This window comes from Accipiter gentilis, chromosome 3 (genome assembly GCF_929443795.1).
Source record: "Accipiter gentilis chromosome 3, bAccGen1.1, whole genome shotgun sequence".
Taxonomy (NCBI): Eukaryota; Metazoa; Chordata; class Aves; order Accipitriformes; family Accipitridae; genus Astur; species Astur gentilis.
In genome coordinates, this window is record NC_064882.1 from 32,119,216 (window position 1) to 32,135,640 (window position 16,425).

Genomic DNA, 16,425 nt, shown 5'->3' on the forward strand with positions numbered 1-16,425 from the left:
CCTCGCTCTCTGCCGCTCTCTCCTAGAAGATGTCATAGCCCATGAAACAGAGTGAGCAAAATTGGCAGCATATCTGCTTTTGGAGATACTCTAGTTCACAAACTGAATATTAACTCAAACTGCCACAAAATTAAGCTTATGTTTATATTCTGAAGCCCTGGAAGACGAGGAACAGACATGTTCTCTCTTATTATTTCTACCAGGTGGGAGTGGTAACTTCCAGCAGAAGGAGGATGTAACAGGTGGGAACATTAACCCTCTATTATTATTCCAGCATGAATTGCTGGCAGAATAACACCAATTCTGTACAACTTCATGCTTTAGGCCTGGAAATAGGACCTTGGAACTGCTCATATTAACAACCTCCTCTCTAAGTGTTGAAATAACGAACTTCACTAAACATTGTTTCATGAGGGTTTGTCTCTTTGGTGCTTAATTCTATGTAAAGCAGTAACCCAAGGTCTCACCTGCTCCCTTGTTTGCTATGATACACTCTCTGTGCAAGAAATGCACAAGCTCAAAGCCAGAGCTGTGCTTACTAGCCAAGCAGTAAATACAACCATGTGCTGGCTGGCCAGCTGCATAACACCTGTGCTTTCTGTTCCTCTTCTCTCATGTGTAACTGCTTTTTTTCCCCAAAGTTGTACGATGTTAACCTTCCAAGATTCGTACATATTTGCAAATATGATTAAGTAGGCCAGCATGTTCAAAAGTCCCTGGAGGTGGAAAGGATGAATGGAAAAGGGAACGCCCAGTACAGCAATTGCTTAAGCCTCATTTCCTTAGATAAAGAGATAAAAAGATTATTGTGCACAGTGTGATCTAGATAACCCTCATCACGTGATTCCTTCTCCTCAGTTCACTATCTACTACTTTTACCAGCAACAATTTTGCATTTTATTGCCAAGCATTAGTACGTTGAGGAATACTGCACTAAAAATGTATGCGTGCCTTTGCTGGAAATATTTCAAGCTGTTCACAAGTAACTGCTTACATCTATAAACTAGCTACCTTTTGACCTATTTAGTATCTGCAACATAGATTTTGTACAGTAATAGTTTTCAGTCAGAAAGGTCTGCTGCATTTATTTTATGTTTGACAATGCATTTCTGGGACAACTACTACACGTTGCCATGCTGGTCGACAGTTTTACTACACATTGCCAAGTTGACTGACAAGTTACGCCTTTTGTCAAACCGAGGTGTAATCTCAATTCTGCTAAGCGTTCCTACTTTTTTTGAAACACTGCATGGGCAGAAGACTATCAAAGGCAGGTGTTCCCGTTCCTTTTGTCTTGGATGTTACACAAACGGTGCACTCAACTCTGCTTGTTTAGCACAAATGCTGCAAAAAGGTGGGCGCAGAGACCCCCGCTACGGCCCGGTTTGGGCCACATCATAGGTCTTGCCTCATAAACACTCGTTCCTCTGCAGACACCCGCTTCATTCCTCGTATGTCGTCATCTCCTCAGTTTATCTGGGTGAAGCGAGTTTTCCCTACTTCACGTAAACGCACGACGCAGTTTTTAATTCCTTCCGACTTCATTAAAGGCATAAAAACTGCTGTGCCCCCAGCGTGCCAGGCTACCCGGCGGGCCTGGAGACCCCCTACCACGGGACAGCGGCCGTGCCGCGGCAGCCCGCCGCTCTCAGGAGCCGCTCCCGCAGCTCTGGTCAGCCGAACCCCCGGCCGGCCCCCTACCCCCGCATTTTACAGGCCTGGCCTCGGAGCTCTGAGCATACAACCGCGGAGCGGACACGCTGCGCTGGAGCCAGGCAGGCGGCAGCCAGCCCGCCCCCCCGCCGCCGCTGAGGGGCCGTCACCCCAGCAGCCGGCCGCAGCCCCACTCCTCTGAGGGGGAGCGGGGAGCGGGGGGGCGGGGGGGCGTGGGGGAAAGCCGCCATCCCCCCCACCCGCCGCCCGCTCCCGGCGGGAAGGGGCGGGGTAAAACGCGCATGCGCCCGGCGGCGGGCCGGACGGCGGCGCCCGCGGGGCGGCCGCGGTCACGTGGCGCCGGGGCCGGCGGGGCGCTCTCCGCGGCGCGCCGCGCATGCGCGGAGCGGATGTTACCGCCGCCGTTAGCGCCGCCAGCGCCGGGGCTCTATGGGGAGAACATGGCTCCTTTCCCCGAGGAGGTGGACGTCTTCTCGGCTCCGCACTGGCGGATGAAGCAGCTCGTCGGGCTCTACTGCGACAAGGTAGCGGGCGGGGGCGGCCTCCGCCCCGCTCCCCCGAGGCGGGAGGGGGGGGGGATTCCGGCAGCGCGCGGCTGTCAGCGCCCCGCCGCCCCGGCCCCGGCCCCGCCGGCAACTTCTCCTCGCCGCTGCCGCGGGGCGCCCCGGCCCTTCCCGCCGCGGGCGGCGGGGCTGGTGGTGCCGCCTTCCCCGCCGCGCCCCGCTCGCCCCCCCCTTCCGAGCCGGGACGGGGCTCCGCTCGCGTCCCCCGCCCCAGCGGCTCTACCGGGCTGCGCGCCGGCTCCCCCGGCGAGGCGTCCCGCTCCCTTCGGCCCGGAGGAGCGGCGGCGCTGCCCCGCGGGCGCCACGCCTCCCCGCCGCCTTCCCTCTCGGCGGGCCGCGGCGGCGGGGGGGGGGGGGGGGGGGGTTGGGCGGGCGCTCGGCCCCCCACCCCCGGACTTGCTGCCCCGGGGCTGGGGAGCGGGCGCCGGGGCCGGCCGCGGTGGAGCAGCCACCCCCCGATAGGGCGCGGGGGCCGCGAGTGGGCCCCAGAGAGGCCGTAGTGCGGGGGGGGGGGGGGGGGGGGGCGGGGGGGGGCAGGGAGGCAGGCAGCGAGCCCCGTCGGTTGTTGTTAATTAGCCGGTGCCCCGCAAGTTACCGGTGCTGCGCAGAGTGCTCGCTAACAGCCTGCAGGCGGCTGTGGCTGCGTGTTTATGCGCAGCGTTCGGTGGGCGAGTAGCTTAAAGATACCCTAGGTAGGTTTTTTTCTTTTAAGGACGCATAATTTTACTCGTGGACGAAAGTAGCTTTTTATTCTTGCATCGAGGTAGTTGGTAATCAAGGCTGATGTGTCACCTGAAAGGCAAACTTCGCTGCGGCAGCTTTGAGTGTAATGGAAGGGTTTCAGGCAAATATTTCAAAGGCAGCACTCGTACCGAAAGAAGTAGTGCCTCCCATCTCTGGGCATAAATGGCTGTTTGGAGAACCAGACTGGCTAACAGACATTTAAAAGGAGGATGGAGTTATGTGAGAGACCGTATAATACCTTACTGCTGCCAACAGGATGGGGGAGTTCCCGCTTCCTTCCCCTCTTTTCCACATGCCACCTTGTACTGCTCTGGGGCTCACCAGATAGATCCCTTCGTGTGAGCCTGTGCAATTTGCTAATCAGGTAAAGAAAACGTCAGTAGTTTTTTGCTGGGTTAGCTAACTGAGCAGGCTGAGCAGAGGGTCTGGGGGAAGGAGGAGGTGAGACCTTGAGTAATTTCACTTTGCTTTTTATTTGTGAGTACTTTCGCAGTTAACTTTATTTTTAATCTGTGGTGGCGTGAAAACTTGTGATATCTTAACAGAGTGGATTTAACATGAAGGGAAGCAAACACCTGGGACTCTTCTCCCCCTGGCCCCCAGCAGCAGTATTAGCATATTGTTGACAGCAGCTGAACAGGTTTTGTTTGAACCTCCAGATACTGTAGCTTCCGAGAGGGATTTCTGTCACTTTTATTAAGCCTCCCACAAAGTTTTGGCCAAATTTACTGTGACTTGATAGAAGTAAAACTGCCTGGGCAGGAATGGTTGGCTTTCCTAAATACTGGCAAATTTGATTAAAACTACCCAGTTTGCAATGAACGTAATCTCTTGTTTTCTACAAATTTTTCTACAGGCGTTTGCTTGCTTCCTTTTTCTTTTGAAGTGCAAGCATGGATGAATGGTGCTTTTAAGTATTCAATCTTGCATCCTTTAACCCTGTTTGAGAACTTGGAGACTGTGCCTGGCCTATGACCTTTGTATTAGGGTAATGCTAGCTTTGCATCAGAAAAAACTCTGCACTGTGTTTGACTTTTCTTCTTGTCTGATATGCTGTAATTGGATAAGACTGTAGTTCTGCTTACATGGCAATTATAATCTGTAAAGCCATGCTCTTTATAAATTCAGTTTGTCCTTGAGGGGTCTTTAATTCTGTGAATTGCGTGTTACCTGCTGGTCCTCATGTTCCCTGTATGCTGTAATAGAGGAGTTGTCTGTTAGCGGCTGAATTTAGTAAATTCCAGCAAATGTTAGCGAGGGTGAAACGGGTGCATCTGTGCTTTGGTTTTCAGGGGAACAACTGTAATGTTACTGAGGGGTAAAGTATATAGGTACTTAAATAATCCTGTAGGGCAGAGACACACAGCTTGTTTTGTTCTTCCAGGACTTGATGTGCGAGATGGAACAGTGAATCAGATGTTTGTTTGGCGCATTAGGAGAGTTATCCTACTTTTTTTAACTGTTGCTAGCAGAGATCTCACCATACATTTGCTGCATTCTTAAATGGCATTTTTACCTGCATTGTACACAGTGTCTTGGACAATAAGAATAAATAAAATTCTGTTTTGTAAGGAAACCCACAAAGTTCTCAAATCTATCACCTACTCTGAAGATAAGTAGGTGCTTCAAGTCCTCAGAGGATGTACCCCCTGTAGGTAGTGGAGGGCTACAGCAGACAGTCTTTATAGTTAAAATGCTTTTCCTAATGCCTGACGTCATCTTTGCTACAAATAGAGCAGATTCTGTTTTTCTCTCTCTAGTGAACCATTCTTCGTTTTCAGAAAGATCTTGTGCCGATTTGCAAATTGTAGCTGTGTCCTCCATTTTAGTTATCTGTTTTCTGGCCTAAGCAAACTGATTCTACTTCATCACATGGGTCATGCTTTCTGTATCTCAGGGTACTTGTTGCTTTTGTCAGGACTAAGCTGCCGTTCTGTAACGGTTTAGGCTATCTGACCGCCGCTGTTATGACTGCGTGCCTTTCTTGCTCCCATCAGCACTTGAAGTGACTCACAAAGGCTCTAAGCTGGCAGAAAACATTTTTTTTTCTGAAGCAGGGCAGTTTTTCTGCTGATGTGTTGCCAGCAAGCACTGGTCAGATGAGTGCTGAAGCCAGTGTGAGGCAGAGGGTGGGACCGTGACAGCCTGCAACTGGATTGGCTTAAGCTACTGTGAAACCTCAGCCTAATTATGTGTATGTTTTCCTGAAATCTGTTGTGCAAAATGGGACACTGCTGATGTTGAGTAGAGCAGATGTGGTTTGGATATGTTATTCTGCAATCTTTTTTTTTTTAACAGCACTGTACTGGCTTTGTGCTTCTCTGTAATCCCATGCTTCTCTGAGGATTGGTACTCAAATTGCCTTTCATATTTGTCATCGGACTTCTATCCTGTATGTAAAAGTATGCACTTGTCCAAGTCAGCATGTCAATGTCCCGTAGAGGCCATTTCTGTTGTCGCATTATGATCTCGTTTCCTGCACTTGAGAATGTGCCACTCGTGTATTACCAGCTTTCCCAGCTGCAGCCGAAAATACCGTATCTGTCATGAGGCAGCACAGATTTCAACTGATCGTGTATTGAAAATCCCATTGTGGTTAGGCTGGAGGCATCGGTAGCTACAGCTCGAGAGCACTATTTGCAAGTGCTTGAGCTACCCTGCGATTTCCTGTAGACTTCCTGTATTAGTTTGCTGTAAGGCAAAAGAGTATAAAAAAACCTAGAAAAATCATGATCTGTAACATGTATCATCTTCTTAAGTAGTTTGGTTACCTTATCAAAAGGAAATCGGATCCTTTTTTCTAACCAAATCTGTGCTGGGTGATTGTTACTTCATTAGCTTCAGGATCACGGTTACTCAAGTAGCAGACTCTGCTCTAGATACACACTGTGATTAAATTTTGCCTGGGCCTTCCCCAGAGATGAGACACCTGGTATTGCTGTATGGGATTTCAAACTTCCTGTGGTCTTGTAGATTTACTGCAGCTGAAGAATATGTTTTCAAATCTTTGTGTTTGAGAATTACCCAGCAAATTTAGGCTGCTTTAGGAAAAGGAATAGGAAAAACAGTTGTGCTTTGAATGCTGTAATGCAGTTACCAGTGATTGATGACTTGTTCTCATGTCTTTCTGCCTCTCAAAACGAGTGTGAGACTTCATACTGTGACTGAGTGGATCTAACAACTAGCTGCTGCTGTAAGGGTTAATTGTTGATGATATCCTCTGTGCTTGTCTGGCCCCTTGATGAGCAGCTAGTTCATCTAATGCGCTGAAGCGAAAGGTGATTCAGTAAAACCTGCTCACTAAGAGGTCAAACAAGCTCCAGAACCACGTTGACAGTATGGGAGGAGGGAACAGGACTAACCATTGCAGGAGTAAACAGCTGCTTTAATAGCTCAGCTTTATTGTGAAACCTTTGGGTGTTTGATCAAAAACATCTAAGGTCCTTCTTCTGTTTGCCTGACTTCAGTCTTCTGTGATCTTGCCTTTCTACAAAAGATCTCTGCAGTTATTTCTCATGGTTCAGTAATTACTTTGGCTAGTTCTTCCAGGAAATTTGGATCAATTTTGTCATGTTCTGCTGACTTGAATGCATTGAACTTGTATAAATATTTAACTAGCGTTTTTCTTTTCTGGCCTACACTTCTGACTCCTTGTTAAAAATTAATTGCCATAAATATTTTTCCTAATTAATTTCCTTGTGAAGACTTGAGCAGAGAAGACATTTAATTTTGCTGTTGTCACCTCTGCCTTTCCTCTTAAATAGTTGACTTAAATTATCCCTTTTCTAAGTATATGTAGACTCTTCTGCTGTTTTTGTCCTCTGTCCTCCTCGTTTGAAATCTAAATGGTGTTCTGTTCTACTTACCTGCAGTGATAAATTCTTGGTTATTTTTGTACGATTCTTTTCAAAACTTCCATATAGCTAAAAAGTTCCTCTCTTTATTTTCTAATAATGATTTTTTTTGATAACTCACATTTCTTTTTAACCTTTGTGTCTATTTCAATGGTCTTCTATTGCACTTCAGTTGTTTCTCTTCCTTGCAAGCTTTGGCCTCTGCTGGAAGAGAATGAAGTGTTTTCATGTGTTGAATTTGTGATGTTCTTACAATAAGAATATTGCAGATGAACCATTTTAGGGGTGAAAAATACTCCTGAATTAAGTTGTATTGACGTTGTAAAGCATTGGGCAGGGAATTGTATGACCACATTAGGATTACGCTTTTTGTGGCAGCGAGGAGGACAAATATGAAAAACTAGACAAATTATCAACACTGACTTTCTATTTTCCTTGGGAACAGATAATGGCTGTTCCATGAAGGTAAGTCTCTTTCTGTTTCTAATCAACAAATGTTGGTAAAGCTTATGTGCTACTTTTGAAATACCTTTTCAGTATTTTGGTACACTGCCATTCATTTTCCATTGCTTCAAATGTGTGTGTTGATTTTGAAATTCATGGTATCTGGTTATTGCCAATTAACATTCTGTAGCATTGAGCACTTGCCTTCACCTATGTTTAGAATGAATAAACAGCTACTTAGGATGCTTAGTGTTAATAAGTCTGTAAATGATGGGCTATACTATCACTGCAGGCAGAAGATGGAAGGAAATTCCTTCTTTCTTGATGGAAGGAAATTAAACCTCCTCATTAGCATCCAGAGTTAGGTGAGCAGTCTTTCCATCTCAGCTTCTGGATGCCGAATAGTTCAGTAACTTTTTGCTATACCTATTGGGAAATGCCAGCTTTGAATTCATTTTTCATGCAGAAGAGTATTTTAAAGATGACTCTGGAAGTGACAATGTGTTTTAAATATCTACTTTTTAAAGCAAATGCATTTTAAGTAAAGTGCCAAAGGAGGTCTGAAATGGGGGACAACAGCGATAAAACCTGTTTGGCATTTAAGTGAGGCTCTTCAGACCTGTGTAGCAATTTCAGTCCTTTTTTTCAGGACACACTTAGCTCTTGTTGCCACCTTGAACCTTCTCACCATTTCTTGATTTTTTTGTCTAGCAAAACACCTGTTTTTTTCTTACCTGTCAGATGCTTTGCCCTTTTGTGTCTCTTTTTTGCCTTTATGAGAAAAACCTGAGGGAATTTTCTTATGCTAGACACAGTAGCAGATTTTTTTTCCAAGTAATTGCTTAGCACCTATTTTTGCCCTCGGATTGTAGGAAAAAAGTTTTCTGTTCACCCATCGCATGTTGCTCTGATCTTTTGTCCTCTCTTCCAGCCTGCTCTGCAGAGCAGTAATAACTCACCTTTGCCCTTCTCTGCTTTAAGCAACAACAGTTTATTCTCTCCTATTCTTTGGCACAAAAAACCCCCAGAGAAACTGATGCCTTCTAAAAAGCTAGAGACTGTAATTAGTGTGTATCAGTGTTCATACAGGTTTTGTGCAGCTATCCTAGGATATGCTTTAACTGATTAAATAGAGTATAAGTTGTAATTCTTGAGCTTTTTGTTTTTGCAGTTAGTACCCAAGATGGATTAAGCTGGATTGGTGCATTTTTCCAGTGCCCACCTTGAATTGTATTAGGAAATTGCAGTGAGACTGGTGCAGAGGGGCAAAAGCATTTTTGCTGTTTGTGAGTTACTGCAGTGGGAGAGTGGAGAGGAACCTTGAGGCTGCTGTTAGTTCACGCTTGGGAGTTTAGATGGTGTCCTCACAGAAGGCCAAAAGGCCAGGTCTTCACAGGAATCTATCTCTGTGAGGATATAAGACAGGAAAGCTGCCTTCTGCAGCATCTACAATGCATATAAGAAATGCTGTGACACAGCTACCTAAATAACAGCATCATTGCAAGTGTTCATCATGCTTTTGTTTGAAGCCCTTGTATTTCATATCCTTACTAGATTTTTCTTTCATGTTTTTTGGGTTCATCTCTGCAGACCTGGTGACAGCCTGTGTCCCTTCATCCGTGGTAGACTTGCTTGTGGAAACCATGTAGTGGCGGAGGCTTAGCTGATTTTACCACTGCTTGCTGAGCTGTGCTGTCTGCTACAGTCCCCAACGGGGTCTGACACTCATAGCAATTGCATCACTGAAAATCTTGGTGCAGTCAGTCCCATATTGTTACTTGTTTCTCTTTGTGAAAAGGCCTTCATGATTCAAAAACTGATCTACAGGTGTTCATTAGGCAAAATTGACTGTGTATGTAGTGCAAGAGTGTGATATGAAAGACCCCAATAAAGATGACAATACAGCATTTCCACCTCCACTGTGCTCTTATGCTTGGAATTTATCAGCTTGACCTTAGCCTTTCAAAATATAGAGAGTACAAGTTTTTACCTGCTCTGCTGCCTGTGCTCTTTGAAAAACAAAATAATTTTGTCTGTCTTAATCTTTGAGTTAATCTAGCGTTCGTGGCTTGGTTTTTTTTTGGTTGTTTTTGTTTTTTTTTTTAAAGGTTAATTCAAGATTTTAGTTAAGTTGCAAAACAACTGACAAGATTACATAGAGGACAGGATTGTATAGAGAAGACAGATGGGCATTTGAAAGTTTTGCATTTCTTGTTGAGTTCTGCCAGATCCTGTCCTGCCTGCCATAGTAATTACTATTATTTTGGGTTCACCCACAGCCAAGAAAAGCACCCAGGGTAGAAAACCTGTGTAACTCCTCTGATTTAAGGCTTCATACATCTGAATAGCTGGAGCATGAAGTAGTTTAGCTAATTCTCTTACTGTTCACCTCGTATACCTCTGCATAAAGATAAGCCAAGGAGCAGGTGACAGTCGTCCTTTTTACTAGGCTATCTTGGCACTATAGTTCTTCCTTGGGGAAGAAATAAACTGAAATTCTTGTTGTGGATTCCTAAGTGAGATGTTGCATGTAACTGGGTGTTGCTGCAGGCTGTCTGTCAGACTAGCGCACTGACCAGGTAAAAAATGAACCCACTAAAAAGGCACAACTTCTTACTGGGTCAGTACACCAAATGGGTTCATCTTGCAGCTGCATAATTGATAGAGCCTACTCCAGGGAAGTGGTAGGAATGTACAGCTGGAAGCAGGGGCAGGGCTGCTTCTTCTGGGTGTTCCCTCCTCCATCCCTGCCCCCCTAATTTACAGCAGATTAAGTATAACATGAAGCCACATGCTCTTGGTGTTGACACAGGCACACCTTGTTATGGTCTTTGTCCCTCCATTTTCTTGCTCATAAAATTGATACAATATATCTGCAGAGTCCAAGTTCCTGTCCTTTGAATTTTAGTGCTATTGCATATGTGAAGTGATAATACCTGAAAATGTAAAAGTAGCTGACTAGTAATGCCATGCTGCTTTTTTTTTTTCTTGGTGCTATTTTATTCTAAAAATGTTAGGTTTATTTAACCAAAGCAGTCTGCCAGCTCCATAATGAAAAAGATTTTACGATTTTTTTTAATGATTTTTAAATCTAGTGAGTTAACTAGTGGTAGAATGCTAGTCTGCATGGATCATCAGGAGTGTTATATCTGTCACCTGTGGTGGAAATCAGCTGCTTGTATAGATCTTAATGAGCACAATGGTCATGTGTGGAAAGAAGAATATATAGGAATGACCTATCAAAAATGTTAGTTGTGATGATACATGAAAAGGAAGAAAAATTGCCTTCAATATTTTTTGTTTTAGATTCCAGACTGAATTTTTAGGGTTAGTGGTTGTTTAAAAGTTAGAGGTGCTGATGGGGAAACCCTCATTTGAAATAAAGCAGTTTGTGAATTTGTATCCACTTTTAACTTCTTTAACCTTGAGTAATTATTTCATTTTAAATTCATGAAATATTTGGGCAGAGTGGAAAAATCAATTTTCCCCTTCCTGTTCTCTTTCCTAATTTTTGTTGTTTTCCAGCTTGTAGTTGGGAGTAGAGAGATAGTTGTAACTGGGAAAGTTAGCGCATGGCATAGACTTTGCTTATTGCTGTGGTAGTCTGATAAGAACAGCATACTTCTTTTTCTTTATTCCTGTTTGCTACTTTCTCCTTGTCAGTTAATAGTATGCTTGGATATTTTTAAGGAAGCAGCACAACTTTCCACTCACTAAATGTATTTTTGGCATAGATATTATGAAATAACTGTGTCAGTTTACTCACTGTAAACTAACATTTTCAGAATATTAGTGGTGGTGTTCTTCTAGGAAGACATTTTTCCATATTGGCATATATGGAAAACACTTCCAGAAACCAAGTAATACTGTGTTTTGTTCGGTGATTTAATTAGCAGTCTTGAGCTTTCTTATTTATTCACAACATTTTGGATAGAAGTATCTGTGTCTTCATCTGACAAAGTTTCTTTTTTTTTTTTTTTTTTTTTTTTTTTTTTCATGAAAGCACGAAAGCCACAAAGGAGATGCAGGAGTTGAATGTAGATTTACATTCGGTTGAACGTAATGAACATGAAGCACTGTATAAATAGCAATTACTGTTAATCTTGCTGGTATTGTCATCTTGTTCTTGAAGCACAGAAATGAAATAATAGCTTACAGTAAGGCTGTTTTTGCTATGTCTGTGTATGTTCATCTTGACCATGTTAATGGCTCTGTTGTAGTCCAGTGGAGTTGGTGACTCACCTAAAACTGGTATGTGATTCTGAGCTACAAAGACTTTTCAAGCATAGCTATTCTTTAATTGTGTAATTTAAGGTTTAAAAAAAAGATGTCCATGAAGTGAATTCTGAATTCAGAGTTACCATATTTTCCTGCAAAGGAAGGATGGAATTATCTGATCTTTGAAGTTTTCTGCCATTGATTCAACCTCTACTTCTTAATAATCCTGATACTAGTTTACATATTGCTTCTAAGTGTGATGAAAAATCGGTATTTCCAATTTTTACTTAAAATCAAGACTGAAATACTGTATACTGCAAACCCCCTAAATTGAACACTTAAGTATGAAGAACTTTAGAGAACAGCAGTCTTAGGTTAGCATGACTATCTCCTTGTCATGCTGTTACTTGGAATAGATTGGGTACATTTTGTGACCTTGTGCTTTACTGCACTGCTGGTACCACAGTGGCCCTTGGATTATTGATGTGCCTTCTTTCATTTACATGAGATTAATTTGATGTGTTGTTGTGGTGTTTTGTTTTGGTGTGGGGTTTTTTTTTCTTGTTTATTTAAGGGTTTAATAAAGTTAATATCGAGTTTAATAGCTCCTGGCTACTTCTAGAGTATGCCTGCATCAGCTAAAGGTCTCTGAAGCTTTTTCGGACAGAATTTGCAATGTGATTGACTGACTGTTGTTCAGCCTGTTGCTCAGGCTGTTTGGATTATGTATACCTTAAATTTCATGAGGCTTCAGGAAGCACCAGGACTGTTTCTCTTGTCATCCCCCTCTTCAGTTAGAGTGTGCATTCCAAATGCAAAACCAGTTGTGCTGTAACTTGGAATTGTTTAAATGTAATGTCTTCAAAAGTCCACAAAGCTCCCCAGTATCTGTAACACCTGTTGCTGTGATAATCGGTTTAGTGTGGTGTGTTGTAAGGCTGCTCAGGGCTCGCATGTGCACTATGCTTTATATATATTTGACCAGTCAGCAAATATCCTCAATACAAAGCGTTTCCTCCCCCTTGCCGTTCTCTTGGGATTTTCCATCTGAGTTTGGGGGGTGCTGGTTTTCTTTTTGTGCCACTAACCTCCCGTACTAGTTTTCCTTGCGTAGAGCTGGTGAAAAGTGGACCTCGGAGTGGAGCCGCTGCTGTCTGTTAATAGTATTGGTCCCCCATCATAAGACTTCCATCAGTCCTGGTAATGAAATTACAGATCTGACCGAGTGACTTTGTTGCTAGGCTACCTGTCCTTTAAAAAGCCAGTTTTCCTCAGCTTCGGCTGACCTTTTTAATGTACCGATTGCCGATTCAAGTACAGTCATTAAACTTTAATATCCTCTCCATAGTTCCTAATCTCTTGGATATCTGCTGGAAGCCTCAGTAGCAGAGGTGAATATGCAAGCGTTTCATGTGCAGTGGCTTCTGTAACATTTATAACAGGAATTCTTAAATTGCATTCACAAATGGATTCGTTATTTATTCCAGATTTGTGGATGATAATAGGTGGGTTCAACATAAGTTTTTGAATCCTGAAAAGACTTTGAGTCAGGAGGATGAGAAGATGCTATTTTGTATTGGAACCAATTTTGTGAATTTTTTTTTTAACCCAACAGCAAAATACAGTAGTTTTGTCTAACCTTCCTGTTATATACTTTAGCAGCCTTGTTTACATTTTTATGTGAATCAAAATGCGAAGCATTTGGGAGCAAACGGGATTTTAGGGGAAAAGGGTCTTTGGGGACTGACTTCAGGTATTGTGGATCCTTATGGGTAGAATGAACAATTTTGAGACATCATTGATCAAGAGAAATGCTACATTAGAAACCAAACTTCACCATTATTGATATCTGAATCACAAATGTCTGGAGGTGAGGAGGCTCACCTGCACCCATCTCCTGTGCTTGTTCAGACTTTGCTTTTCAGTGTGGAAATTCCAGCCTTTTGTTTCATCTAGTACCACTGCTTGGTATATTGCATTCTCTGAGCTTAGTGTAGGATAGAAATGGTCTTTGGAGTGAAGTTTGTTTCCCGTTTGTGATATGTATGTAACAATTCATACCTCAGTTCCTAACACAGTGCATCACAAACATAGGGATTTTTTCTGACCTATCAGTAGTTGGTCTAAAAGATACTGGACTCCCCCTGCTCGCTAGGCCCCCCCCCCCCCCCCCCCAACTTTGCCCTATTTTTCTGTCTCTGCTAAGTAAATTTGTTTTTCCATAATGACAGTCATTTTGCTTATATGTACAGTATGTAATATACAGTATGCACAGCTGACTTGAGTTTCATAAGTACTTGGCAGATGTCCAGTGTGTTTCAGTTGCATTGCTAGTGGTTGCCAGGAAGTGGCAATGCAATGTCAGAATGAATAAGTACGTTTGTTGTATTTTTTTTTTTTAAATGATAGAACTTTTAGGTATCTCTGTTTATGATTGTTTTTGATGTATCTAAGACTTATGTATGAACATACATGTCTCAGATTCCCATTTCTAGTAAACCCCTTAGACTGCAGAATCTTTGTAAACTGAACCACTTTTGAATATTCCAGTGCCTGAATTGTGAATTAAATTGAATTAAAATATTTTTATTTTTAGAGTGCTTGCTATTGTATACTGCTGTAGGCTATGATTCTTGAAGCTGCATGTGGAATAAAACATAAAAATGGAAAAAATACTGGTTTTCTGCATTCACCAAAGGAAGACGCAGTTTTAAAACGTATTGTTGCTAGTGGTAGCTGTTTGTACACGTGTAAAAATGGCACTACTGTGTTACCTGGAACTTTGTGCTGTCTTGATTTGTTGGTTCTCAGTCCATTGGAAGCCTTTTCCAACAGCTAGTATAGTTTGTATTCTCTTGGTAGGACTCGGTGTTCCTTGTGGATAGTGTGTCCCTAAAGGTAGGCTCAGGGCCATTTGGTAATGGCTTCTTAGTATGAACTAAAATGTAGGTCTGGAAAACTGGCTAAGCCTTTCAGTTATCTGCTGTCCTGGGGAGATTGCATTGATTTCTACCAGGAAGTTGTTCTCCATTTGTTTATCTCGGTGTTTCGCAAGCTTGGTTTATGTTGCTTAAATACAACTTTGATTTTACTGGCTTCTTAAAGCTAATGCTATAACTGCATTGTTCTCTCAAGGATGATCTTCCTTTAAAATGTTATCATACTACTTTCCGGTTTTCTTAAGCTAAGTTCATTCATGTGGAATGAGACATTTGCCTTCAGAATTTGTGTGATTAAATGTAACATGCTTTTCTTTATAACGCGCATTATTGCATATATTATGCTTTGTGAAACTTCTGTAGTTTAATATTATTAGTTCTTTGTAATATTTCTAAAATCTATAGCTTCATTTTTTTTCTTCAGAGCCTGTGATGGAAAATGAAGTTACATAGTTGCCACTGGAAATGAGAGAATTGTGCAGTTAAATCCCTTCATTTACTCAAGCCTCATTCACAAAACACAACATTGTAGTGAAAATGCTCTGCTAGCTTATATTGGGGAGTTAACAGACTTTGAGTGTGAATGGCTTACTGTTTTAATGAACTGTAAGAGGAAACGTATACACGAAATGACCATGAATAATGAGTTTTTGAAAGTTTTAGAACAAGTTTGAGAGTTTTATATAGAATTTGTGTCAGTTCCTGTTAACAAATAAAAATCAAATGGCAAGTCAGTTGTGAAGGTAAAATAATTATGGATTTGGTAAATAATTTCAAAAGTCATATTAATAGGGATATTATGTAAATGTTAGTCTGTAGTATTTAAATGCCAATATTCTGCCCATTTCTGGAAGAAGTTGTATTATATTTTAATGCACCAATTAGATAAATTATGAGAAAGTTACTATTCATATAGAAGACTAGTTTGTGTATTCCTATCTATGCACTTGAATCTCTGATTTTTATGTATTGCACTTGAAGATTGAAATTAAAAGCATTCATTACTCTAATTTTTGGTGTCATTGAAGCAAGTTGCTCTAATTGCAAATTCAATTTTTATTTTTGCCAGTATAAAACTGAAGTTTTTCAGCTTTTATGTTGTAAGTAATAGGGTCAATGAATAACTGGCGCTAATACCTGTTCTAAGGATTTAATTTGACTGCAACATGATTTTCATTGATGTTTTTTTTAATGAGACTTTCTTTCTTCTAGCTTTCCAAGACCAACTTTTCCAACAACAATGATTTTCGGGCTCTTCTGCAGTCTCTTTATGCCACATTCAAGGAATTTAAAATGCATGAGCAGATTGAAAATGAGTGTATCATTGGTTTACTTCAGCAACGTAGCCGGACAGTGTATAATGTGCACTCGGACAACAAACTCTCAGAGATGCTTAGCCTCTTTGAGAAAGGGTTAAAGAATGTAAAGGTAAGTAGACTATAAGAAGGACTTATGTCCTAACGAAAACATGCTGTGATTACGTATTAGTTTACCTCAACTTTTCTTAATACTCTCCACAAATAAACCAAGGAAGAAGAAGAAACATTTGTGGTTTCTTGATACAGTAGTGAAAACTTTCCAGTCTGAAACACAAATTTTTTTGCTCTTCATCACAGTTACTAAATTTCTGGTAAAAATTCTTTTCAGAGGTGTATTTTGTGACAGAAGTCCATCACTGCATATTTGGAGGTGTTTTGGAGAGACAGCATGGAAGTCTCAGATACAAAGACTTCTCTGCTAAGTGATCAAAACAGTTTCTGAGTATAGAAATAATGTGTTTTATTAATTTGTTAGGAAACCGTGAGGATCTTTTTTTGTGGCACATAGCATTGTATTATCGTCACAAATGGAAATGATTACCAGACTTTAAAAAAAAAAAAGCAGCATTGTTTTATTCTGTTAGTGAGTCATGTACTCCTTCCAGTAATCTGTTGCTCAGTAATGCTGTTAATGTTCCAGTCCTCAAGAAACTCTAAATGTTATTTCTCC

General features: G+C 42.0%; 1 protein-coding gene across 2 annotated transcripts in view; it reads left to right on the forward strand.

Moving 5' to 3' along the window:
- Positions 1-2,030: 2,030 nt before the first annotated feature.
- Positions 2,031-16,425, forward strand: part of FBXL5 (F-box and leucine rich repeat protein 5) — a 37,167-nt gene continuing 22,772 nt past the window's right edge. The window contains exons 1-2 of one of the 2 annotated variants that reach the window (XM_049791886.1): positions 2,031-2,198; positions 15,649-15,864. In XM_049791886.1, coding sequence (XP_049647843.1) covers positions 2,064-2,198; positions 15,649-15,864 — 351 coding nt within the window. In that variant the 5' untranslated portion in view covers positions 2,031-2,063. Of the gene's footprint in view, positions 2,199-2,796; positions 2,930-15,648; positions 15,865-16,425 lie in introns of those variants that run through there. The other variant, XM_049791896.1, reaches the window with a different exon arrangement.